Here is a 25,404-nt window from a genome sequence, read left to right on the forward strand (position 1 = left end):
GCAGTTAGGCGGCCGTGGGAAAGGAAGGGGAAGGACGCGGGGCTGGAAGTGGCGGTGCGGCCGGCCAGGTGTGACCCGGCGCCGCTACGGGAGGGTGCTCACCGGTTCTAGCAGCGTCCTGTCCGCCCAGCCTTCCTTCCAGCGCGGTCGCAGCCGGCCCCGGGCCGCGTCAGATCGGGCGCCTCAGCGGGCCCCCGCCGCGGTGCTCCCTGGCTATGGCCTCCGGTGCGGGCCTGGCCCGCTGCCTGCTGCGTGGTGCCTCGTCCCCGGCCTGCCACGAAACATAAGTGCTGCAGGAGGCCGGAGAGCAGGAGGTAATCCCCCCTTACCTGTCTGCGGTTCCCCGGTTCCCACAGCCCTACATCCCCCGATGCTGGCGTCCTTCAGCCGCCCTGCCGCTCCGGGCCGGGGACCCCGAGCTGTTGCCGTGAGAGATCTGAAAATAGGTGCCAAGTGATGCCTCAAGCACAAACTCTCGAAGTTGGATGCGTCTGCTTTCTTTCCTACAGAGGTACACCTGCCCGTCTTCATGATCTTTGTCTTTACAGTTATTGGAGAAGGTGTTTGCAGGGCTAGGCAAAGAAGGGCAAGAAATTTTACGATGGCTGAGAAACGAGGCACAAAGTTTGTCTGACTTGTTGATAATAGGTATTAAGTGGTATATGGAAGGCTGAGGGTCACATCCCTTTGAATGGCTCGCATCCCTGCTCATGTCCTATTCTCTATTCATATCCAAGCCTTACTATCTGCTTCTACTAGTATCCAAACCTTAAATTGCCCTCGTTTTTAAATAATGGAGTATATTGCTATTTTAATTATGTGTGAAACTTTCACTCATCTCTTGTTACCACTGCTCATTTCACTGCCAGCTATTACTTATTGTACACCATAAGTAGCTAGTTTGAATATTGCACTCCATCCCTATGCAAGAAAACTGGAATTTATCACAAAGTATTGTGTTGCTAAAATTTTGCAAGGTGTTGAAAGTAGGCAAAATCTTTCAAAACATATGAAAGAAAAGATAATACTTGGCTAACTAAGTTCTTGTATTGCTGGAGGCAATAGAAAGCATTGTGAGAAACACCATTTTATGTTGTTTTGAACTTTAGTTTCCCTAAGCAGTCCCACTGCCGGCTGTCTGAGGCACAGTGCTCGCTAATGGATCCTTTGTTTGAAGTGGCACAGCCATTCTGATGTTTTCTGGCACCCCAGCTTCTGAATTCTCTGCCACTAAGCAGTCTCTCAGATGCAGCCGCTTATGTATATGTGTGTGTTTGAATGTTCTTAGGAAACTCGTACTTGCTCTGGTATTGTTGTTATTTAATATTGCTCCCTTGCTCTGTGAAAATCTGGGCAAGCATTCTGCGTTCATGCAGTAATTTGCTCATGCATTTCATTCTAGTAGCTTAGTTATAGCTATTATAGCTATAGCTATATAGTTGTTGCTAGTGTATAATGCTATCCAGACTAAAATCCATTTGCAGTGACACTGGTAGACAGGAAAATGTTCAGTTTCAGAGTGTCTGATTTATTTGTAATTCTTATTGACTGTTCTTTAGGGCACAGTGATGTGTTAGAAAGTGAACTGCAGGTCAGAAATGCATTATTAAATGGAATAGTTCTTGAACATAGTTTCATGTAACAGCGTTTCATAAAACTTCTGTGATATGTACTTTTTAGTTCTAGTAAGGTCTCTGTGGTCAACCTTTCTGGGAGAGAGGTGGCTCCTCTATTTCTTTTTGTGTGAAGTGGTGCAATTTATTCAATACTTATACTGGGTGCTTAAGTTAAATATGTTCAACAACTTCAAGGTTTTGACAACCGGAACCATTTATTCTCACTTGGAAATGTGAACAATGAAAATGCAGTGGCAAAACCCAGGAACGTAAGAGGAGCGTTTATATGTCTAACAGAAAGAATAAAATAGAAAGAGAAAAAGGTCAGATTAACAGAAGAATATGTATACATATTCTCAGGAACCTGGTTGGTAGGGTAATTAACACCCCGAAACTACACAAAGCTAATGGAAGTGCAAGTGATACATGATGCACCTACTTTCCAGTCTTACCAGTTCATCTGTTGGCCTTGGAGTCCTGGAAAGAACTCCATGGGATAACTGGATAAGCACTGATTTTGGGATGCCAAAGAGCAGATCCTTTCAGAAGAAACTTGCTTTCTGGACAGTTACTTGGAGTTTGCTGAGTTTTGTGACTTTTCAGCCACAAGATAAGCTGTGTGGTTTTAACAGTGTCTTCAGGTAGGAAAAAGACTGAGTGTTTTGTGGCTGCATTTGCCATCAGACACCAAAGTGCATTGTAGAGATTACTGAGCAGTTGTGTGTGGATGGGATGGTTGTTTCATATGCTGTAGATGTCTCAGAGATAGAGAGGACATTTTTGTTAACAGAACTGCCACTCCACCAATTTCAGTGCACCTAATCATACTTGCATAAGGAAAAACAGAGGAAAGAACACAAACATTTAAACAGGCAGTGTTCTCTTTAGGGATGTGCACAGACAAAATAACTAACTTATAACAGAAGTTTACATTTAACGGGATGAAACGTGACAGTAAATGTCTGCTGTCTCTTAACCGAACAGGAGGAAGGGTTTATGGACTAGTGGAGAAGACTAGTCTGAGACCTGAACTCTGAACTGTTTAAATATCTTCTCCGACCAGTCTGACTGGGAGCACAGCAGAAAGATTAACTAGGGAAACAAAAAGGAAACAAAAAGCAGTGGGGGTTGCTACCTTTGCATATGCGTACCTTGAATATTAACCCCTTGCATATCCCACTTTTTTTTTCTTCCTGCAGATGGGGTCTGTAGAAAACTGGGGAAGAAGGAGTGAAAGGAGGAATACTATCAGTTATTGTATTTTGAAAGCCTAATCCCTAAATAGGAATCAGGTTCCTCTGAAGAGATTCCCCCAGCTGCCTTTACAAAAGGAGTCTGTGGAAAGCAACATATTTCAATAAATAACACACATAAAAGAGGAAATGTCTTTTTCAGTGTATCCACTTATTAAACAGGAATGGGTTATAGGACAGATCCTGTGCATCTTCATGGAAAAAATAACAGCTGATGCAGGTTAGCACCAGAAAAAGAGGATGACAGAAACCAGAGCCTGAGCTTGAAATTTGCAGCTGTAGTGATCTTTGTAACTGAAGTAAATGCTCTGTCTGGAACATGGGTCTCCATCTTCCTGAATTCTTGGGCTGCACTGTGTGAAGAGGAATTGTCTTGGACAATATATAAAATACATAATGTAGCTAATGTATTTAAATACTTATTTTGTGTTTTTAAATATGTTTTATTAAAGCATTAAAAAAGGAGAGCAACAGAAACATGTGATCAGTGGGATATTTGACCTTGGTTTTGTGAAAATAGTGCATCAATGTCTGTCTGATTCAGTGAAAGAAGTTGCAATACTTAGTGAGGTCTCAAGGTGCTCTTCAGAGAGTTTTGATCTAATTGTGCCTTTCCAGTACTTCAGCCTTGAAAACAGTTGTTCACAAATGTATGTACTGCCAAAAAAAAAAAAAAAAATTGCTGACAAAAAGTAAAGCATTATTGTTAAGTGAGGGATATTTTTCTCTGATAAGTTAGATCTCAGCATTTTATCCCAACTCAGCCACCTTCCTTCAGAAAAGCAAAAGATGCCCCCATAATCAGCATCCATACTTTGAAGGAACTCCTAGAACTGGTTCCATCCTTTGGCCATCATGAAATTCACAGCTTTGCTGATGATTTTCATGACTATTGATTTTGAAAGCTTTGCATGTAAATTTTCTTGTTGAACGATGCAGCACCATTTCATCAAACATGAGTTGCTGACAGCAGTTGCATCGCCTTCCAGTAACTTTTGTAAGACCCCCTTTTTTAGCAGTTGTCACCAGGGCACCATCAGTATCTGTACCAGACATGTTGACAAAGGTTAAAGAAAACTGCTCTAATGTAATTAAAGTAAATGCAGTAAATAAATAATTTCTTCAGTGATACTGTACTTGTTATCAGTACCTCTCTTGAAAATGGCAAGCTGAGCCGTGCCTGCAGCATCAGTACTTTCATGTGTCACCAAAGCATAAGATTTGAAATTACCAGCTTCACTCTCCAAATTTCTTTTAACAGTTTCCTGTTTCTTCAGTTTGTTTGGCTATGGTCCAGTGCGACAAACTGATTCTAGAAAGGTCTGCTTTTTTATAAAGACACATTATATCTGCCATGCTTTTCATATGTTGCTTATTAAACTCATTGTCAGTAAATGGTTTTGATTTTTTTTTTTTTTTTTTTGCAGTCAGATTCCCTACCACATAACTAGCTTTTACAATAGAGTCCATTTGAGTTGTTTGGTTTTATGCTAAGGGATCGGTGTGCACCCAGAGCCCAGTCAGAACATTTAGAGGGGAATAGCCACCACCCTGATGGCATGGGGCAGGGAGCGGGCTGCACTGTGAGCTGTACTGGGCCACATGCAGGATGAGGGCCACAGGTTGGATGTGTGCAGTCCAGGGGATTTCTCTTTTTTCAGGAGGCAAAACTCCACATCACTGCACTATTCATTAATACTGTTCTGCTCACTTCTGTCGGCCTATGTAGAGATCGAACAATGAAGAGATACAGTCCCAGTATTCACCATTTTGCACACTTAGACATTAAAAACCAGATGGAAGAATAATACCAGAGTGAAGCTTGGGATGTTCTGCTCTGCAGATATATTGATATATGGTCATTCTTGCAGATAAATTATCTATTGTGTTTCAGTATGTAACTTGACCTCTCTACCTCAGTCTTCCCTAAATGAATTAATGTACACAGCACCAAAGTATTACTACAAATAGGAATGGTTTGCTCAAGGAGTTGGTAGAGATCATATCATCTTCATGTCCTCAAAGCTATCCGTGGCATACTATTGACTATAAAATGAACTTTGTCTCTCAGTGTTAGGTCTCATGTTGTTTCCTCTTGTAATACAACAACTTTCCACTTGTGTGATATAGGTAAGCAAATAATCTTGTAGAGGCTTGTTTAACCAGGAGTCAGAAATCTGAAACATGAGATTTTTCAGCGATAGGCAGAGGCAGTCTTTGAGCTTATGTGGGGAGCCTGCAATCAAGCAGCTGGCATTTAAATACAGTGGTTGCCTGGAAGAAAGTCCCCAGGGCAGAAATGCTGAGAAAATGAAATGCAGTAAGGAGTACACCTCACAAATTATTCAGGATTGAGAGCATTAGCAGAGCTGAACAATGTCCTCAGGCACATATTAACAGGACAACATCACAGGGCAAGTTCAAGAGTATTGACAGGTCTTGTTAGGGAGCTCAGGACATAGTTGAAGAGGTTTTGTAAGTGTGCATGCATGACGGGACTGTGTAGGGAGCTGCAGGCTGGGCTACTGGGAGGACAGGGAAAGAGAAGTGACAGCAGAGCTGAAAAATGAAAGCAGAATGCAATGGACAGCCTGAGCGGGAGGGATGCAAGGGACGAGAATGTAAGAAAAACTTGCATTGCTGCTGTCTGTTCTGTCATGTTTTTTATTAATCTCTTCTCCCTTTGCTCATTGGCCTGTTCTCTATCATGCCATGTTCCTGTTAGAAAGCTTTTTCAGCGTCTGGGTATTTTAGGGATTTTATACCAATTTTCTGTTCCGATAACCCTTTTTTTTTTCTTTTTTTTTTTTCCCCTCTAAACGTGAAACATTAATATGGAGAGCATGGTTTCCATTTGTTATGTTATCCCTCCTGGTTTGTTGTTTATCTGCCTTTCAAATTACACTCCAGGTTCCCACCAAAGGAGTCTTTGCCTTGCTCAGCTCTCATCAGCCAGATGGATCCGTTTCCTGGGTTTGTCCCTGCCTGTCAACTCATGTGTTAGACTTACGATCTTTCTGGGGAGAAAACTGAAAGGAACTTGAGGAGTAAAGAACTGAAGCTGGGCGGGTCTGGGGCAGGGAAATGAGTGAGAAGGAAGTTAGTCATAAGAAATACAGCAGCACAAGGTAATTGTATTGAGTGGCCTTGGACAAACAAGGAAACATGTAAGCTTCAGAAAAAGAGCACTGCATGGCAAGAGAAGTGGTGTAATTCAGGTGAGAGAAAACGCTGCTGGAAGATTAGCTAATGAATATTTACATATATGAAAAGACTTTTATTAACATTAATTTGCCCTAAACTAGGATATAACTGCACCATAAAGTCTATATGCCTCTGTATGTATATGTATCTGCATCTGTGCTTACTGACTGTATTAAGAAGTTACTGATATAGTAATACATTTCTGTGAGGGGGAGGAGGAGAGAAAGAAACTGAGATCTCCCTATTTGCAGGTTGGTGTAGTGAAATAACTCCCAAACACATTTTGAACAGGGAGAAAATAATGAAGTAAGTTCAATTTAAAATTAACCTCAGTCCACCAGTAATGCAGTGCCTGTCTATATAAGTACATTCAGTGCTTGATGAAGTGATATGTGTCGGGGTATCGATTCAGAATTAATTGGCATTCGATTCCTTCATTGTTACTTGATTGTAAGGATGGCAAATAATCTATCTAGCTATTTCGGTGTGTTTATATGTTTTCATCTCTCTGTGTGTACGCGCACACTATTGACTAAATTGTAAACAACATCTCTGTTAAATGGACCAAGAATCATCTAAAAGTTAGGAACTTGTGAAGGTTTTAATATGGGTGTGCAACTGTAAAGGCAGATACAAATTGCATTTCATAAGCCATTAGACAGTAACATAATATGCTGTATTTTTATCAGCGGTGTTTTTCACAAGTGCTACCTATAGCTTTGGTCCTTTGAAAAACCCTTAACATTTTTTCTGTCCTGTCAGAGCTTTTGCTTTCACAGCATTACAGAGTATCAGTGTCAGATTTATAACTGTAAAAGGTTCATACTGGGGTTTTATACAGGTTCAGTTCTTGGGAGTACCGACAAAATCAGAGTTCAGTCAATCAAAAAGGTATAGCATGGGTGGCACTACTAAAAGTGGCCTTTGATTTTGAAATACAGAAAAGAAAGTCAAAGGGAAGAGTACGCTTGTGTCTGGCATCCAGACTTCTCGTATTCCTTCTCATTAGGGGCTTCAGGTTAATGTATGCATCTTTTTTCATTTATTTGTTTTTGTTTTTGTAATTCAAACTTTTATTCTGCAGACTATCTATGAGAAATAATATTTTTTGTGGCATCCTTTAAGGAGGAATGTGATCAATATGATCAAGATGTATGTTAATATTTCAGAAAATATACTAGGTCTTGTCTGCATCAGAAAAAAATATTTTTCTTTAAATCACCACTCAGTTTCTGTGCTATTTCACAGTTCTGTAGTCAGAATTTTCTCAGGCTGCACAAATAAATTTGTGTTTTTTTGTGAAATTATCTAAGTTTAAACAAAGCTTAGCACCTTGAAATTTTGCATATCTCCATTGATGTAGTGCCCGTTTGAACTAACCTTTCTATAAAGGCACAGCAGTGCAGAGTGCTCTTCACTCACATTTCTCAGTGCAGTAGTGGCTGCTGACTTTGCTTGTTTTTAATTCTTGAAAAGGAGTCAGGTTTGCTGTAAGTAATTCACCAGCTCAGATTGCGGCACGGATTACGTTATTTGCTGTTCTCCCCATGGTTTAGCTCTTCAAAACTTGTTGTCCTGATTTTCGTTCACTCCTTTATATGCTTTATTAGGAGCTAGCCTAGGTCTGATGTTCAGATACCACTTCTAATTTTGGATCAAGTAAAAATATTGAGTCAATAAATTATTTATTTAAAACACTATCTTCTTATAAAACATTATGGCTGCTAGCTGGCACACAAGGAAGTTGAAGTACCAAATATTTATAGCTGAGGAATTATCAAAGCAAATACAGCAAGCTGCAGAATATTATTAGTAATCTCTGTGCAGGACAGTGGTGAGGCATTCCTGGTATATTAAGAATTGATCTGACCAGTGAGAATTTCCCAATCTGAACAGCTAGAGATGCTGCTCAGACTAAGCAGCTCAGAGGTTCCCTAAGGTGAATGATGAGATGGCTCAGTGGGTCAGGAAAAATTGCAAAGTTGCCACAATCTTCCAGGCTACTGGAGAAATTGTCACTAAAGTCTTCTGAAAGCAGAAGGGATAGGACATGCAGTCTAACAGGTGCAAAGCCATAGACATATATCCTGGCATCAAGTTGTTAGATGTGAGACCTATCAGTTGTTTTTTTATTTGTTTTGGAAGCTACTGCTAAGCAGAATTGTCAGTGTTACAGGGAAGAAACGTATTTCACTGTTTGCTTTTCCATAGTGATTTTCTTTTGCAAATTTCACATTCAATGTCTACAACTGCCAGGTTATCTGAAGCCCAGACACTGTGGTTTCACTGCCATTTTGGCATCTGCCATTTTCTAGTAGCTTCCCTCTCTTTTGACTGCATGGCCTGAGCTGTGCACTTGCATATCATGTCTGTCTAGGCCACATTCAAAGGTCATATAAAAGAGAAATAATAAAAGCAGTACAAAAGTGGTGACTGAAAAGGCATGAGATTATGGTTCTGCTCCTGCAAGAAATTAAATAGAATCATAGAATCATAGAATGACCTGGGTTGAAAACAAACATAATGCTCATCTAGTTTCAACCCCCTGCTATGTGCAGGGTCACCAACCACCAGACCAGGCTGCCCAGAGCCACATCCAGCCTGGCCTTGAATGCCTCCAGGGATGGGGCATCCACAGCCTCCTTGGGCAACCTGTTCCAGTGTGTCACCACCCTCTGAGTGAAAAACTTTCTCCTAATATCTAACCTAAACCTCCCCTGTCTCAGTTTAAAACCATTCCCCCTTATCCTATCACTATCCACCCTTGTAAACAGTTGTACCTTCTCCTGTTTATATGCTCCCTTCAAGTACTGGAAGGCCACAATGAGGTCTCCCCAGAGCCTTCTGTTTTCCAAGCTAAACAAACCCAGTTCCCACATCATAGGAGAGGTGCTCCAGCCCTCTCATCATCTCAGTTCCCCTCCTCTGGACCCACTCCAAGAGCACCATGTCATTCCTGTACTGGGGGCTCCACCCTGGACGCAGTACTGCAGATGGGGCCTCACAAGAGCCGAATAGAGGGGGACAATCACCTCCCTCTCCCTGCTGGTCATTGCTCTTTTAATGCAGCCCAGAACACAGCTGGCCTTCCAGGCTGTAAGCGCACACTGCTGGCTCATGTCCAGCTTCTCATCCACCAGGACCCTCAAGTCCTTCTCTGCAAGGCTACTCTCAAAGAGTTCTTCGTCCAGTTTGTATAAATACCTGGGATTGCCCATGGGCCCATTTCTCCAGCCTGTCCAGGTCCCTGGCTTCCCTTCCTTCCAGTGTATCGATTGCACCATTCAGCTTGGAGTCATCTGCAAACTTGCTGAGGGTGCACTCGATGCCATCATCTATGTCATTGATGAAGATGCTGAAGAGCACAAGTCCCAAGACCAACCCCTAAGGAACACCACTTGTGACTGGCCTCCACCCAGAGACAGAACCATTGATCACAACTCTTTGGCTGCATCCAGCCAACCAATCTCTACTCCATCAAACAGTCTGTCCTTCAAATTCATGCCTCTCCAATTTAAAGAGAAGGATGCAGTGAGGGACCATGTCAAAGGCTTTGCAGAAGTCCAGGTAGATGACATCCAGCGTCCTTTCCCCATCCACCGATGCTGTCACTCCATCATAGAAGACCATCAGATTGGTCAGGCAAGATCTGCCCTTGATGAAGCCATTCTGGCTGTCTCGGATCACCTCTTTGTCTTGTACGTGCCTTAACACAGCTCCTAGGAGGATCTGCTCCATGATCTTCCCAGGCACAGAGGGTGATGCTCTGCAGCATGTAATTCCCCTGGTCTTCCTTTCTGCCTTTGTTAAAAATAAGAGTAACATTTCCTTTTTTCCAGTCACTGGGGACTTCATCACAGCCATGATTTTTCAAATATGATGGAGAGTGGCTGGGCAACCACATCACCCATCTGTCTCCGAACCCTGGGATGGATATCATCCAGTCCCATGGATTTATATACATTCAGTTCCACGAGGAGGAATTGGACTTGGACTATTACAGTGGGATGGAATTCACTCCCCACACTTCACCTAGAGTTTCAGGGTCCTGGCAGATATGGGAAGCCTGACCACTCGTGAAGACTGAGGCAAAGCACTCATTCATTGAGTACCTCAGCTTTTTCTATGTCAGAGGAAGCCAGCTCCCCATTACCCTTCATCAGAGGGGGAACTCTCCTCGACCTGTCTCCTCCTGCCTACATACTAGAACCCCTTCTTGTTATCTTTCACATCCCTTACCAAGTTAAGTTCCGTCTGTGCCTTGGCTTTCCTAATCCTATCTCCACACGTGCAGACAACAGCCCTGTATTCCTCCCAGGCTACACAACCCTGCTTCCACTTCCAGCACGTTTCTCTCTTTTCCTTCAGTTTTAGCTGCAGGTCCTTGCTCAGCCATGTCAGTCACCTGCCTCCCCTGCTTGACTTCTGCTGGAGGATGGAGAGCAGTTGCACTCAGGAGGGTGTCCTTAGAAGAGCTGCCAGCTCTGTTCTGTACCCTCAAGGACAGTTTCCCAGGGGATCCCACTCAGCAATACCTTGAGCAGCCGGAATTTTGCTCTGCTGAAGCTCAGGGTCCTGACTCTGCTTTTTGCCAGGCCTGCATTCCTCTAGATCACAAACTTCACCAGGACATGGACACTATAGCCCCGGCTACCTCCCATCTTAATCTCTCTAATGCTCTCCCCCACATTGGTGAGCACCATATGCAGTAGGGCTTCATCTCAGGTCAGTCCATCTAATACCTGAACTAGGAATTTATCCCCAACAGACTCCAGGAATCTCCTGGGTTGTCTGCCACTGCCATGCCGCTATCCCAGCAGATATCTGAGTAGTTGAAATCCCCCATCAGGACAAGAGCCCATGAGCATGACACCTCCTGCAGCTGAAGCTAGAAGGCCTCATGAACAGGCTCCCCCTGATCAGGTTTGCTACAGGCCACCTCAGTCACTAGCTGCCCTTTCCTGGACTGATCCATGATTTTAACCCACAAGCTCAACCTGATCGTGGCTGTTTCTCAAGACACAGCTCTTTGCAATATATCCACTTCCTAACATAGAAAGCAGCTCTGCCACCCCTCCTACCCTGTCTATCCCTTCTGGAAAGCCTATGGCCATCAGTCAAAGTAATAGGAAGTATCATGATTAAAAGATTTATTTTGTTTTATTAGTCAGGCAGTATGCTGGACTGAAGTAATTACTCAAGTGTTCTTTACCTACCTTTTGTCTCATGACGCATGCACTGTGCTTCCATGAGCACTATAAAGACAGTATGCACTTGAAAATGACTGACAGAATAGGAAAAAAATGTACCTGTGGCTCAGTTCTGACACGAGGAATAGTATTACAATACAGCTTTAGACAACATAGTTGTTCACTGTTCTGGGTAGTGGGAGATCCATTCTCCCTGCTTCTGCTGCTGAGTGTATACTCCTGCCACTTCCTCAAGCCTGTGCTGGCACTTGTTAAATTGCTTGGTGACAAATGGTAGGAAACTACTGCGGTAAGTATTACCTGTACTGGCATAGAGGTTTGAATCAGTTTACCATGTGATCAGATGCACTGCTGAGAACAAAACAGCGTGGGAAGAGAACAGAAAGGAAAGATACCTTTGCCTGGTTTTGTAGTAGTGAAGCCTTAATTCAGCTTGACTTCAGTCACAAAACCTCAGTGTCCCTTACTGGGCCACTGAACCAGTTTGTACAGACCCCACAACTGACATCTTTTACTTACTTATTCCTGAGCTGATGTTGTTCATTATGCTTTATTTAAATTACCAGACTGGTAGAACAACTTGATGAACAAACAAATATGACTGAAAACGAAACACCACCTTTTTCCACCAGTGCTCATCATATTATCAGATGTTCACTGTGGAGAAGTAAGCAGTCTGTATGAGCCAGATATGGGAGCTAACTCACTTGGCACTATCAGCAAAGGAATAGCTGTTAAACTGCCCCATGCACAATTTACTCAGTAGCCTCCTAGTATCAATTTGCAAACAGTATTGACTGCAGGATAGCCTCTGCTAAGGTTTTTCTATATCTCTTACAGTTCAAGGGCAGTTGCTTCTGCTATTTCTAGCCATGACACTCTTGGATATATATTTAGCTTGGACATGGAGCTTTGGATTCAGGTATTGGTCAAAGAAAGGCTTGACTACCATTGTTGTTACAGTCCATATGGAACCATGTGGTACCTCAACATTGTTAACAATAAATTGAGCATTGCCTTGCAAGTCACTCTATCGCTGCCACAGTAAAATCTATTACATCTCACTGGATTTGTTTCATGAAAAACCTGTTCTTGCACTCTGAGCCCCGAGGGGGCCCCCAACTGTTCTGGGAAACAGGAAAGCACCTTTTCAAAGCTCTTCTGCAAAGAACTTTGCACCCTCTATTGTGAAGTTCTTCACAAAGAACAAGTTTCTGTTGTTCTCTTGTGTTGAGAAACATTGTTCTAGAAAAGCTAAGTAGTATTCTGGTCAGTGTATGGAAGGGAGGTTTTCAAAGCCTGAAACCACCAAGGAAACACTATTATCTTGATCTTTAGCATTCTGAAAGAAGAGTGGCCAGATACCATGCTTTTAACCTACCCAGTTATATATATACATATATATATATGTATATATACACACACATACATACATACACATACATACATATTCTTTTTTTTTTTTTTTTTTTTTAATCAAGCTGTTAAAGTCACATTGATGTGCTGCACAACAGAGGATCTGGTGAAAAAAAAGTGCATGTCTAAAAAAAAAACAACAAAAAAAGCAAGGGAAATTCCAGGATTTGATTGAACAACAAAAAATGAGTTTTAACAGAAGGAGAAGGAAATCAGAATAAGTTGAGATAAGCTCAGGCAAGGAAAGTTGCATGTTAAAGCAAATATTTTTGGACATTAACAAGATAAATGAATATTCAAGAATTCCAAGGAGTAGATTTCAGTATGTTCAAAAAAGTGCTAAAGAAAAACAGTGGGATGACTAAATAGATGTTTACTTGTAATTATACAAACTGCCCAGTGCAAATTCTAAATTGAAATAATACAGGCTATGTCCTCCAGGTTGAGACAGCAGTGATCTTGTCACAGCATAAGACATAGATGAAGAAGACAGCACTTCCAGTAAGATCTAAAATTTTGAACTTGTTAAGATATTCTTCTTTCTGTTACCCTTTCTTCATACTGAAAAGCTACCTTATGGTGAAATAACTATTTGAGCACTGCCAAGATGCTTTTTGCTGTGGGGTGAGCACACATCTGTAAATTAAAGAAAGTATATATATTAGTTCCACATAAAATCCGTGGATAACTTACAGATGTAAGATGTAAGATGTGGAGTCCTCAGTGCAGGAGACACACAGGCCTGTTGGAGTGCATCCAGAGAAGGGCCACAAAAGTGATACATGGAATGGAATGCCTCTATTACAAGGGCAGGCTGAGAGAGCTGGGTCTGTTCAGCCTGGAGAAGAGAAAGCTGCAAGGTGACCTGATAGTGACTTTTCAGGTATCTAAAGGGGAGCTACAGGAAAGAAGGGGACAAACTGTTTAGAAAGTCCGTGGTGACAGAACAAGGGGAAAATGGTTTTAAGCTCAGGAAGGGCTGATTTAGGTTAAATATAAGGGAAAAAAAGTCTTTTGAATGTGGCAAGACACTGGAACAGGTTACTTAAGTGTTGGGGTTGATGTCCCATTCCTGGACACTGCCAAGGCAAGGCTACATAAGGCCCTGTATAACCTGATCTAGCTAATGTGTTGCTGTTCATTGCAGGGCAGTTGGACTAGAGGGCCCTCAGAGGTCCCTTTCAACTCTAGTGGTCTTATGAAAGTCTATGCAGCACCACAGAGCCTATTCCTATCCTGTAACTTCAGTCCTCAGTAAAGATATTATATGTACTGTAGCAGTGTGGCATCTTCTAAGACTTTTACACATTCTCCAGAGAATGAACAAAAACACAAACAGCTTGTACTGAAAAACAAATTTCTACAAGGATACTTTCCCTTTGTAGTACAGAACAACCAAAATTCTACCTCAAGGATGTGTTTTGCAGAGCCTGCAGCTGGTCTGCAATCCTGGCACCGCAAAGTCAATGTCATGCACTCATGAGTCTAACCCTGCCTGAGTGAGGTTGTACTTGTGACAAGTGTATATATATATACATACACACACACACATATATAAATATCAATCAATATAGATATAGATATAGATATAGATGTACATATACATATACATATACATATATCAGGAGGCTTTGTAGGTGCAAGTTGCAAGTGCTAAGGGATTAGTACAGTGACAGCTGAAGTTATACTGGAAATGCATATGCTTGCACAGATTGTGTTTTTCAACTGCAAATGCACTCCTGTAGACAGCAGGAATCCCAGGTGTTGTAATTAAAATAAGTTATAGACCTAGCTACACAAAGTTGTCAGTACTAGAAAACCTTAATGATAAGCATTTTTTTTTTCTTGTGTTAGTGGAGCAATAGCTGGAGCTATGAAAAGTATTCTAGTCCAGGACAAACATTCTGTATACATGTTTCTGATTGTTATGGATCAGAAGATAAAAGGCCAAGTCACTCTGGTATCTAGGAAAAGCCAGATTCTTTAAATATAATTGAGTTACTGACTGTGAATGTTTGTGCACATGCCAACCTTAGGCCTGAGATACCAAATTACTTGTAATGCCATAATGTAATGGAAATTACAGCAACAATAGGGGAGCAGCACAATCCTAGGCTCCAGCAAATAAAAACAACCTAAATGCAACAGCCATAGGCACAGAAACAAAGGAAGAAAAACTGCTTACCTTTAGAAGGCCTCTAGCACACAGAGATCTCCAGCAAGATATCCTTGTTTCCACTTTAATGAGGACTGGGAAGGGGTGAATCCTGGCTCTACCCCTTCTGGTCACTCAGGTGCATGCTCCCTTGGGTTGACCCTGCCTTCCTACCAGGTGCTCAATTGCTACTCTTGTGTAGTACTGCAGAAGAGGCTTAATCTTAAGTTCTCATCAGGCGTGTAGTCTATGGTTCATGGGATTTGATAGTGGATATTCCATATCATTCTCTAAGCCTTGAAATCCCTGTGCCTCTTCTTCACACTACCTCTGAACTTAAGGGGTGGAAATATTCATATTCTGCTTATTAATTGTTTAATAAAGCATCCTTCCTTCTCATAAATTTTATTAATATTCTTCATATCAGCTCAGAAGACAGAGGTTCGAGATCTGATTGCTTGTAATTGAACATGGCAGGAGATGTGAAAAGATTCACACGCATGCTACTGGAATGCAACAGCAATGACAAGCTGTGTGGTAAGATTCACTTATTCCTTTAGGCAGTATTTTTCCACATAATGAGCAGGAAGGCCAGCTTTGCTAAAAAGGGAGCAAGGTCTTTCCCCTTCTCCACCTACATCCCATGCCACAAAAGAGGATTTGACAGTAGAAAGTCCTGTAAAAATCCCAGCCTTTATAGCCATCTTGGATTATTTCTACTTTGAATTACACATAAAAATGAGGTTAAGACCTCATAACATAGTCAGTAAAGATTCTCTTCTGCTTTCTTAAGGACCAATTTTGTGAAATTTCGATGGTCACTGTGTCATCTTTGAAACTGAAGCAGCGCCTTGTCCCGTGCAAAAATATTACCACCTCCAAATCTGGGGAGAGTCTGTTATCTGCAACTCTTATTAATGGCAGTGTCTTTTGATCAAACTCCAGAGCAGGTGATCATGCCCTGTTTTCTTTAAATTGCTCCCTATATTTTTAATTGAAGAAGCTGAACCTGTGATTTCACTGTTGTGTAGATTTTAGATGGCATAGCAATGGTCAACTCTTCCCAAAGCCCTTCTATCCCTCTGCCAGGGCCAGATACATTTCAGTGGTGGGTGATACACTCATGACTAAAGTTCCTTGTCTCTGTACTAAGTCATCTAAATAAGTGAATAAGACATCTGAATAAGCACAGGTGTCCTAGTGGCTTTATGATGTTTAAAATTTTCAGCACCTTTGTGAAGCAACATTTGAGAAACAGGGTTGCAGCACTAGAAAGTGTTCAGTTGCTATTCTAAGAAGCAGCAAGTGGACGGACACAAACACACATTGTCAGTTGGAACAGTTGCACCTTAAGCAGTTTATTACTGCTGTGTTTTATAGAACTGGTGCACTCTTGGCAATGCTGCACACAGTCCTCAGTGCAGTGCTCCTTTAATTCCCATTTTCTTTATCTGCTTATAGTTGTGCGTGAATATCAGACTGAAGTGATTGTTGTCCCAGCTCTCCTTGTGGGTTTTTTTGTCATTCTGCTAACTGTGATCCTTTGGCTGCATTGCCGAGGCTTGCGAACAAGAACAAAGCGGGAGGAGTCATCATCATCTGGACAACAAGGTAAACATCACCATTTTAAAACTGAGGAAAGAGTATTGATTTCAGCAGCCCTAAGTCAACAGCTTGAGTTGTTAGGCAATAACAACTGTTTTTGAAAATCCTGGGTAGTATTCATCCATCTAGAGAATGTAAGAAAACTGGGGAACCTTCATTTGTCCAACTTCTGTTAGCAATAATAGAATCTGTAGTGCTGAGAGATCTGAGAAAACCTAAGCCAGCATACTTTGAAGGTACATAAACAAGTGATAACATCACTCGAGAATTGCAAAGTATATTTATATGATAGCCTTTATGGATTCTCCTGCAAGCAACAGGGATAATTACAAATGAAAGTTTGCATATAATAATTTTGGATATATACCACACCTAGTTATCCCATTTATTTATTATCATTTATGAAATTTCATCTTAAGCTGATTTATCCTACTTCCTATGGGGACAACAGAAAACAGAACAAGGAGTGGTGAGAAGGAGAAAGGGTTGCCATTACTGCAAGCGCATGCTGCTATGTTGAAATGCAACTCTAGTTCTGAACTGATTTTTTTCCATACAGGAAAAAAAGCCTATGTTAAGGGAAGTAACTGAAAACCACGATAAGACATAGATGGGAGCACTCTCTGTGTATCTCTTTCATAACTGACAGTATCAGAAATAGCATTGCCAGCAGGAGCAGGGAAGTGATTATCCCTCTGTACCCAGCACTGGTGAGGCCGCACCTCAAGTACTGTGTTCAGTTTTGAGCCCCTCACTACAAGAAAGACACTGAGTCCCTGCTGCACATGCAGAGAAGGGCAACAAAGCTGGTGAGGGGTCTGGAGTACAAGTCTTATGAGGAGTGATTGAGGAAACTGGGAATATTCTGGAGAAGAGGAGGCTCAGGGGAGACCTTATTGCTCTCTGCAGTTACTTGAAAGGAGGTTGTGGTGAGGTGAGGATCAGCCTCTTCTCCTATGTAACTATTGATAGAACTAGAGGGACTGGTCTCAAGTTGTGCCAGAGGAGATTCAAGTTGGATGTTAGGAAAAACTTCTCCAAAAGAATGGTCAGGTGCTGAAATAGGCTGCCTAGGCAGGTGATAAGAGTCACCAACCCTGGAGGTGTTCAAGAAACACTTAAATGTTGTACTGAGAGGCATGGTTTAATGGGAAATATTGGTGATAGCTGGACAGCTGGACTTGATGATGTGGGAGGTCTTTTCCAATCTTAGTGATTCTATGATTCTATTATTCTATCTGGTAATAATAGAAAATGGTAATAAAAGAAAATGGCTGTTTCTTCAGCACAAGAATCAATTACAAATGTGCCTTATCCAGGAAGAAAGTTTGCATAGTTAAATCCAGTAGAGATCTCCAAACTCATTCTTTCTTTTTGTCAATTAGAGAATGAGATAAAGTCCTTTACCTCTTCCAGATCTGGGATCAGTAAGATGCAGTAGCATTTCTTTCCTTCCTCCTGATTTCCAAAAATAGCGTGGACCAAAATCAAAGAAAAAAGAATAATTGGCATTGCCACTTACTACAAGGGTTCATGTCTGTTTTTGTGTTTCACATGTATTTGGTTTTGTCAGCGAACAACAAGAACCAGCAGGAATCCAGTTCACAAGAGAACCACTGTATACAGCTGAGTGAGATATCTACAGAGGTCCTGCTAAGTTCTGCATCCTTGACTCTGAAAGAACTGCAGATACCACGGGAGAAACTCTCACTAGGCAGTCTGCAGATAGTAAAACATGGCCGTAATGGGAGCTTCTACAGAGCAAAATTGGAAACTGGGAACTCAGGGAAGACTAAGAGTGTCATATTGAAAGCCTTACAAGGTAAAGCAAGGAGAACTAAGTTTGGTATAGATCTGTGTGTCAAAGACATAAAGTTGGGCAGAATTTTGTAATCATTACTGGCCAAGATCGAGCTGTGTTCAGTAACATACTAATATGTTAACTAGTCCACTGAAGTGGCACTGTAGTAGTATCAAAGAAGACTGCTGTCATTTCAAGCTAATTGCCCTGTTCTTTGCTGCTTCCTGTTCTTTGCTTCCTTCAAATTTCTTTGATTGTTTCAGATCTGGTTAGTCCCCAGGAAGTAAAGGATTTCCTGGGAAGGATTAAATTCCATCAAAATCTTGGCTATCATGAGAACCTGGTTGAATTGGTTGGATGCTGTGTAGATCAATTCCCACTTTATATGATAATGGAAGATGTATCTCTTGGTGACTTGCTAAAGTTTCTATGGACATGTCGTAAGGTGAGTAAAAAAAAGTGATGATAGCATATCTTCTTCAAATGGCTCATTTCCATATCTGTGTGTAAGTCATAGAAGATTCTTTTCATCTCTTCATGCATCCAGCTGTATCAGTCTAAACCATTTTCATCCCCAAAGAAGTTCTATGAAGTTCTGAACTGGAAAGAGCCAGTGCATTTCTAAATAGGTGTGTTAAAGTTTGGAGAAGCTGACATTTTGTAAGAAGTCTGACTTTGCAGGCCAGTGGAATTCTTTGAAGGGTTAAGCAGGCATTGGGAAAAGTGGTACACTGATGAATACTTTTTTCCCAAAAGTTTTAAATGGAGGTTCTACTCTAAAAGCTTTTAGAGCAACAGAGTAGTTTTGAAGATGGGGAGAAAGTCTTTGAATGATAACTAAATGATTAAAAGACAACTACTGGAATACAGGTGAGAAAGGTCAGTACTTGCACTGGAGGGAGTCACCCATGAAAGCTTTGCTAGGAAATATACTAGGACCTGGTGCTTTTCAGTGTGTGTGTGTCAGTAGCCTAGCAAAAGAGTTACAGGTGAGGTCATGATAGGTGATGAGAATAGCAAGGGCTTGAGCATTTGCAGAAGAACCTTTCTAAATTGAGTGACTAATCAATAAAAAGAAACAGATAAAATTCAGCATAGCTAAAAATAAAATGATACACGTGTACAAAAGCAATCTTGACTTAATGTACATAATGATGGCCTATTGCTGATGAGATGTGAAATCATGGGACTGATTCTATGTACACATATACTCTCATGCAGAAGTTAACTGAAGCAAAAAAACAAAACAAAACACATATTTAAAATTAGTAAGAAAGGCATAGAAACAAAACACTATTATGTCTCTGTATAAATCTTTCTTCCAGATCTGAAATTTTAAATACAGAGAGATAGCTTTCTGTTTTGTTCAGCAGAAAGACAAGGTGGTAACAAATAAGGCTAGTAAGTGCCATGGTCAAAGGAAACTAGTGGAGATAGTTCGTCACAAAGTGGGGATTTGACTAATGGAATTCCTGTTCACTGAGTGCTATGGATACAGAAGCTTTTTACAGGTTCAAGACAAGACTTAATAAATTAATGGAAGATAAGTATGAAGGTTACTGAACATGTTGAGATCCTAACCATTTTGGGAAGTCCTTAGACTGAAAATAACTAGGGGCAGAAGGCTACTTAGGAAAAGCAACATATGCTTATTTTGTTTTTTCTCTCTGACTTGGGTATCCAGCCAGGGTCACACTTAGAGGCAAGAGAGTAAGAGATGGGTTGATAATCTCATCCCAGATACTCATTTGTGTGTTACAGGTGTGCTTTTCTAATTTGTTACAGTTCTTTCACTCATGTATGAATTGTCATTTTCCACTGTCATTCTGCTCATTTTTGTCCAAGCTATTAAATTATTTTCCATTATTCAGTTTACCCACCAGTCTTAGCTGTCCTTATCTTACCCAACATATCATCTATCGTGAACATCGCCCATTCATATGCCCTTATCTTTCAGTCAGTTTATGACTAATCCGTGAAATTAGCCAAGGAAGCTAATTATAATTAGCTATATAGCTAATTATAGCTATATAGCAATTGTAATTACATAATACTCATTTTATGAGATTGAAAGGAGACACATTCGCCAGCACCTTACATCTGTAACTCAATGTCTACTCTTTTGTCTCTAGGATGTAATGATAGTGGATGGTGTCCCCTACGACCTCACTGAAAGGCAAGTATACGAAGTTGGACAACAAGTTGCAGCAGCTCTGGTAAGTCTGCTCAGATTTGCTCATTTTTTTGCTTCTTGTTTGATTGTAACACAAGCTCACGCTTAACTTAGGCAGTGAGGATGCCATTTGTTAAAACTGAGCCAAATATATTTGTATTGATTTGGTGGGCCTACACCTCTGTTCTGCACTGTGGAGGATGGGTGCAAACTAATTAAAAATTTCTGGCAATTAGAATTACTTTTGAAATGATCATAGTCTCTTCCTTTTCCAATTTTTTAGGCTTACCTTGAGCAGAAGAAGTTGTTCCATGGTGACATCGCTGCCAGGAATGTCCTACTTCAGCACAACTTCACTGCCAAGCTCTGTGGTTTTGGGCTGGCCTATAAAGCTCATACATATGGTGCCAGCTCAGTCACAGAAATGGTGTCAGTAAAGTGGCAGGCACCAGAGCGGCTTCTAAAGGACCCCCCTAGCATCAAGGCAGACATGTATGATTTTATTTCTGAACTAGAATTTCGTCTGTCAGACCTGGCTTTTTCACTTCTTTATCTATCATTATTTCATGTCCTGAAGTTCACAGCAAGACTTAACTGTCTCACCACAGTGCTTAACTTTTCATCTCATACCTTCTCATTTCTGCAGAACACAACTAATCATTTGTATGTGTTTAAGCTAGCTAGCTTGCTGGAACAGAAACTTACTATTGCTTTGTTTTCTTTTCTTACAGATGGTCTTTTGGAATTCTACTGTATGAAATGATTACATTAGGTAAGAAAATGTAATAAAGAAAAAATTAAAATATAGACATTAGCAACAAATTAACAAGACCAAAAATGTGAAATTTAAGAACGCAAAATTGAGGCTAATTTAAATAATAAGTGACCTGTTTTTTTTTTCTGACATGCAAAACTCATGACATTTGTTTTTAGGTCTTCTGTCAGTGTGAACTGAAAGAACAAGAGAATAGATTTTATTAGGCAGAGATGTCATTCTTATGGTGAAGCTGCTGTCTGTGACCTTTACCTTATAGCTTTTCTGCTGTTTTCTCTCTCACCTTCCAGGTGATCCACCATATCCTGAGGTACGACCTTCTGACATCTTGCCATACCTGCAGAGACGAAACATTATGAAACAGCCCTCAAGCTGCCAGCAAGCCATGTAAGCCACTCATTTTATGTACAGTTGAGATACTCGCAGAGATAAATGGAAATGCGGAATGCAAAACTGTATCTTAAAGAAGATTTCTAAGTCTAGACTGTACAAAACTGCATCTTCTTAGTTGAGAGGACTTGTTCTCATGCCTGACACATCATACTGGGTTCTCCTGCATGAAACCTCTACTGCCACTCTTACCTGCTTTAAAAATTGTTCTTGTTTCTGCTTTCTTTTCTGCCTTTAAATTTGGTTGCTCCACTGCTTCTCTGCAAGGTACAGGACTATTCTAGAGTAATCATTCTCCTGTAAGTGCTGAATGATCTCTGAAATGAACGAAGCAACCACAGGGAAGATAGGAAGCATTGTATTTCTTCTTGTGAAGACTTTTAATGTTATTATTTTTTTTAATATTGAGGCTTTTTCATCGGTAGGATACCCAGTTGCTGTTTCAAAAGGAAATACCAAATGTAATCATTTCAACTTTTCCCATACTCAGAGATGGCATCCTGGCAAACAGCTGAATGCCTGCCTTTTTCCCCACACATTATTATGTAGTTACAGGTTTTGCTGAAAGAACTTTCTATGAAGCAGAAAAAAGAGGAGGTCTCTAGATGTTTTACATATGAGATAAAATTTTTGTTGGCATTTTTCATTTCCAGCTCCTCTCTACTTCTTCATCTTACAGGTACAGCATCATGAAGTCTTGTTGGCAGTGGAATGCAACTGATAGGCCTTCTCCGTCAGACCTGATCCAGAGCCTACAAACAGCTATGAAGACCAGTAATGACCAGAGAGTTCTGCAGGTTCCTGAGCTAGTGGTGCCTGAAATCTATGCTGATATCGCTGGTGTTGCAATGGACAGTTTAGTGAGTGACTATACTGTACTTTGAAGGACTCTTTCTCATATTAGTAAAAGAGAGGTCTCTATATTGCCTATTCAAGACACTTGGCAAACTCAGAATGAGATGTTTATGTATATACTTCAGATCTGTCCTCCACACTTGAAATAATGAACTGGTAGTAGCAGTACTTTTAAATTACCCTGCTGATACCATTTTGACAGTGGTCATTTTAAAGCAAAATGGATTTAGGAAGCTATAGAAAATGCAATGAGAAATTTGAGTTTTAGGTTTTTTGAAATCTCTATCCATTTTTCTTTCCCATGAAACTGCATCACTTGAATATTCAGAAGATGAGGTGTCCAAGAGGAATACGCTCTTGGGCACAATCTTACTGGAAAATGTGGACAGAGTAGGTAACAGAAATGGATGGCTTCCTGTCCTGCCAACAGTTCACAGGCTGGTTCAGCCCAGTTCTGTGACTAGCAGGCTGAGGGTACCCACAGACCCATGTCCTGGAACAGGGAAAAGGGTGGGGAGATGGGCCTAAAAACAAACAGCGACAGTAATCTGAGGAGAAACAAACTAATTTACTAAAAATGATATCAAAATGCAAGATAACACGATATAATGTAATATAATACAGTGTAATTGGAATTGAGGATAATAAATCAAATAAAATGAGAGTGTCCAAGAACTGAAGGCCTTACCCTAAGTAAGCTAAGGTGATACAGTACCTGCAACAGAGATGAGCCAGAAGATCAAAAAAGAAGGTCCTGTAAAAACTGCAGACAGTTTTTATTTTTCCCTCTGAGTAGAAAACAGTAACAGAACCAGCAAACAGTTTTTTGGGAGATGTAGTTCCTCTCTTCTGGGACAGGTACCCAGAACTGGAGCATTAACTCTTTAACTCCCAGTACACTACATGATGTTATGATGTGGAATACTGATAACAAAAATCATAAAACCATGACACTGTGCATTATTTTCACATTTGCTAAAGGCCTATGTGATTAACTTGCATTATTGCCTGTTAAGTGCTCAATAAATGTCTGGGATCTCTCCAAAGCTTTGCATGAAAGAATAGGCACTGTATATTTTAAACAAAATAAAATGCTTACATATCTGTGACTACAGAAATTTTTAAATTGAAATGATGCATCTCCACGTAGAGTGTGCTTTTTCTGTGGTAGTGATGAGATTGAGTGCATACTTGTTACAAATGGAAACTGCTTCAGTCATAAGGGAGAAGCAACAGTATGTTTATTGAAATCATATAGTGATTTAGCAATGCTTGATTGTAAATAAGACAGTGATTTAGATGGCAGAGTACAGTGACAGAGATGTCAAAGTACACTTAATTCTTTACCGCATAAAGGATAGGGTTATATGACTCATCCAGAAGACCTTCCTGTTGAGTCATGAGGTTCATAATGCAGCCCTTTGCTTTCTTAACACCTTGAACAACAGAGGTAAAGAGCCTGGGTGCAGCTGCATCTACTGCTAGACCCAAACTTGGTCAAAGGTTTACATCTAAGAGCTTGTATGTGCACTGTCAATCTAAGATACAATCTTAACAAGGGTAACAAAGCTTACACAAACTATTAATCACTTACTGAAGTTCTGTATCAGCAAGAAGACACTTGTGATCAGGATGTAAGGGATCTTTACAGCAAGTGTAAACTCAAGAGCTGTCTCTACTCAAAGGGAGATCCTATCATGCAGCTAGATGCCATGCAGAGAGTTCAAGGCTTGCTTGGCTGCTCACTATTTGTGGGATAAGATGGTTGACTCATAGCTGTATTTTTTGCCACATGCTCATCTGGCCCTCAGCTGTTGAACAAAGTATCTGCCATCAGTTCTTTCAGCACCCAGTTTGAGGCAGATTTGTGTTTGTTATCTGTCTTAGCAAGATTCTGAGTGTAACTAGTATTGTGCTTGCTATCTGCCTGAAAAGGCCCTATGTGTAACAGTCAGAACGAAGGAGGAAGTTGTGGGAGGGCACACTACAACGATACTCCAAGATAAAAGGAATATGATCCCATCCTTATCACAGGGAAAAGTTCTTACTGACCTCAAGTTCTCAGGGATGGTTCTTAATTAATCATTCCTTTGAGCAGAACAGGTCATTTGTGCTTCTTTTTTGAGTTGCAAATTGTTGGGTTAATAAATATATATTTTCTTTTAAGGGAGGAGGATATCTGGTTATAGTTACAACAGCTATTGTGAAAATAGCGTGGAAGTAGTAGGAGTACACCAAAAAAGAAAGGCTGAATTATAATAAAACAACATATGAGGAGGATAAACATGCATAGTGATTGTGTGGGAGTAGACTGTAGACTATACTTATCTCTGTGATGACAACTTTGGTATAAAACTTCTGTACTGAGGATGCAGGTATTTGATATTACCTTCTTAGCTACCATATGACAAGTGTGACAGCATGTAGCATTTTGTGAATATTGTGATGAAAACACAGCTGATGTCTAAAGGAAACAAGTCAACCAGCCTACTGAAAGAAGATGTCTATTGTGCTTGGCTTGCTATGAAGAAGAGTTGCATGGCATATTCTAGCTGCAAATGGCATTAGCCTTCAGCATTAATCACAGGAATTAGAAACTGAAAAATTAGAAAAAGTGGAGCTAACCATTCGTGCAGGTAAATGTCATCAGTATACTTAGAGATAAATAATTTTGCAGTTTTGGTTATAAAAAAAATCCTGTACTGTGGAGAAAGTGTTCTAGTTTTGCGGATGAACCACCTAGGACCCACAGCTATTACAGAAATGAAATAAATATCTTGCCTCTCCGTGTATATTGGTTCTTTGCACACTGGGTTAAAATACTTAAATTTTGGGACAGCACAGCTACTTCATAGTCCCACATATAAGCATCACAGATACTTTGGTAATCATAAGGAGAATATGAATTTGTGCTCAGTGAGTTGCTGGGTGGGAACTCAAGGTTTAATTTA

General features: G+C 40.7%; 1 protein-coding gene across 5 annotated transcripts; it reads left to right on the forward strand.

The window, feature by feature from the left end:
• The first annotated feature begins 23 nt into the window (after positions 1–23).
• Positions 24–23,562, forward strand: STYK1 (serine/threonine/tyrosine kinase 1). 5 transcript variants are annotated; one of them, XM_048952990.1, is made up of 11 exons: positions 24–511; positions 13,141–13,200; positions 15,282–15,391; positions 16,316–16,465; positions 18,033–18,281; positions 18,524–18,705; positions 20,393–20,476; positions 20,717–20,925; positions 21,165–21,205; positions 21,499–21,595; positions 22,278–23,562. In XM_048952990.1, the coding sequence occupies exons 3-11, from the start codon at positions 15,325–15,327 to the stop codon at positions 22,480–22,482; spliced, it is 1,284 nt and encodes a 427-aa protein (XP_048808947.1). In that variant the 5' UTR covers positions 24–511; positions 13,141–13,200; positions 15,282–15,324; the 3' UTR covers positions 22,483–23,562. The 5 variants fall into 5 exon arrangements, with proteins under 5 accessions (XP_048808947.1, XP_048808937.1, XP_048808956.1 ...); XM_048952980.1 differs by lacking the exon at positions 13,141–13,200 and having other exon boundaries at positions 24–314; positions 388–511; XM_048952999.1 differs by lacking the exon at positions 13,141–13,200 and having other exon boundaries at positions 24–314.
• Positions 23,563–25,404: the final 1,842 nt, after the last annotated feature.

This window comes from Lagopus muta, chromosome 1 (genome assembly GCF_023343835.1).
Source record: "Lagopus muta isolate bLagMut1 chromosome 1, bLagMut1 primary, whole genome shotgun sequence".
Lineage (NCBI taxonomy): Eukaryota > Metazoa > Chordata > Aves > Galliformes > Phasianidae > Lagopus > Lagopus muta.

Excerpts from the sequence above, each read along its gene's own strand:
- STYK1 (XM_048952990.1), top strand. The coding sequence starts at position 15,325 with ATGGCAGGAGATGTGAAAAGATTCACACGCATGCTACTGGAATGCAAC. Across the intron at positions 16,466-18,032 it reads ATCATCATCTGGACAACAAG|CGAACAACAAGAACCAGCAG; the intron begins GTAAACATCACC and ends TGGTTTTGTCAG. Across the intron at positions 18,706-20,392 it reads TTCTATGGACATGTCGTAAG|GATGTAATGATAGTGGATGG; the intron begins GTGAGTAAAAAA and ends TTTTGTCTCTAG.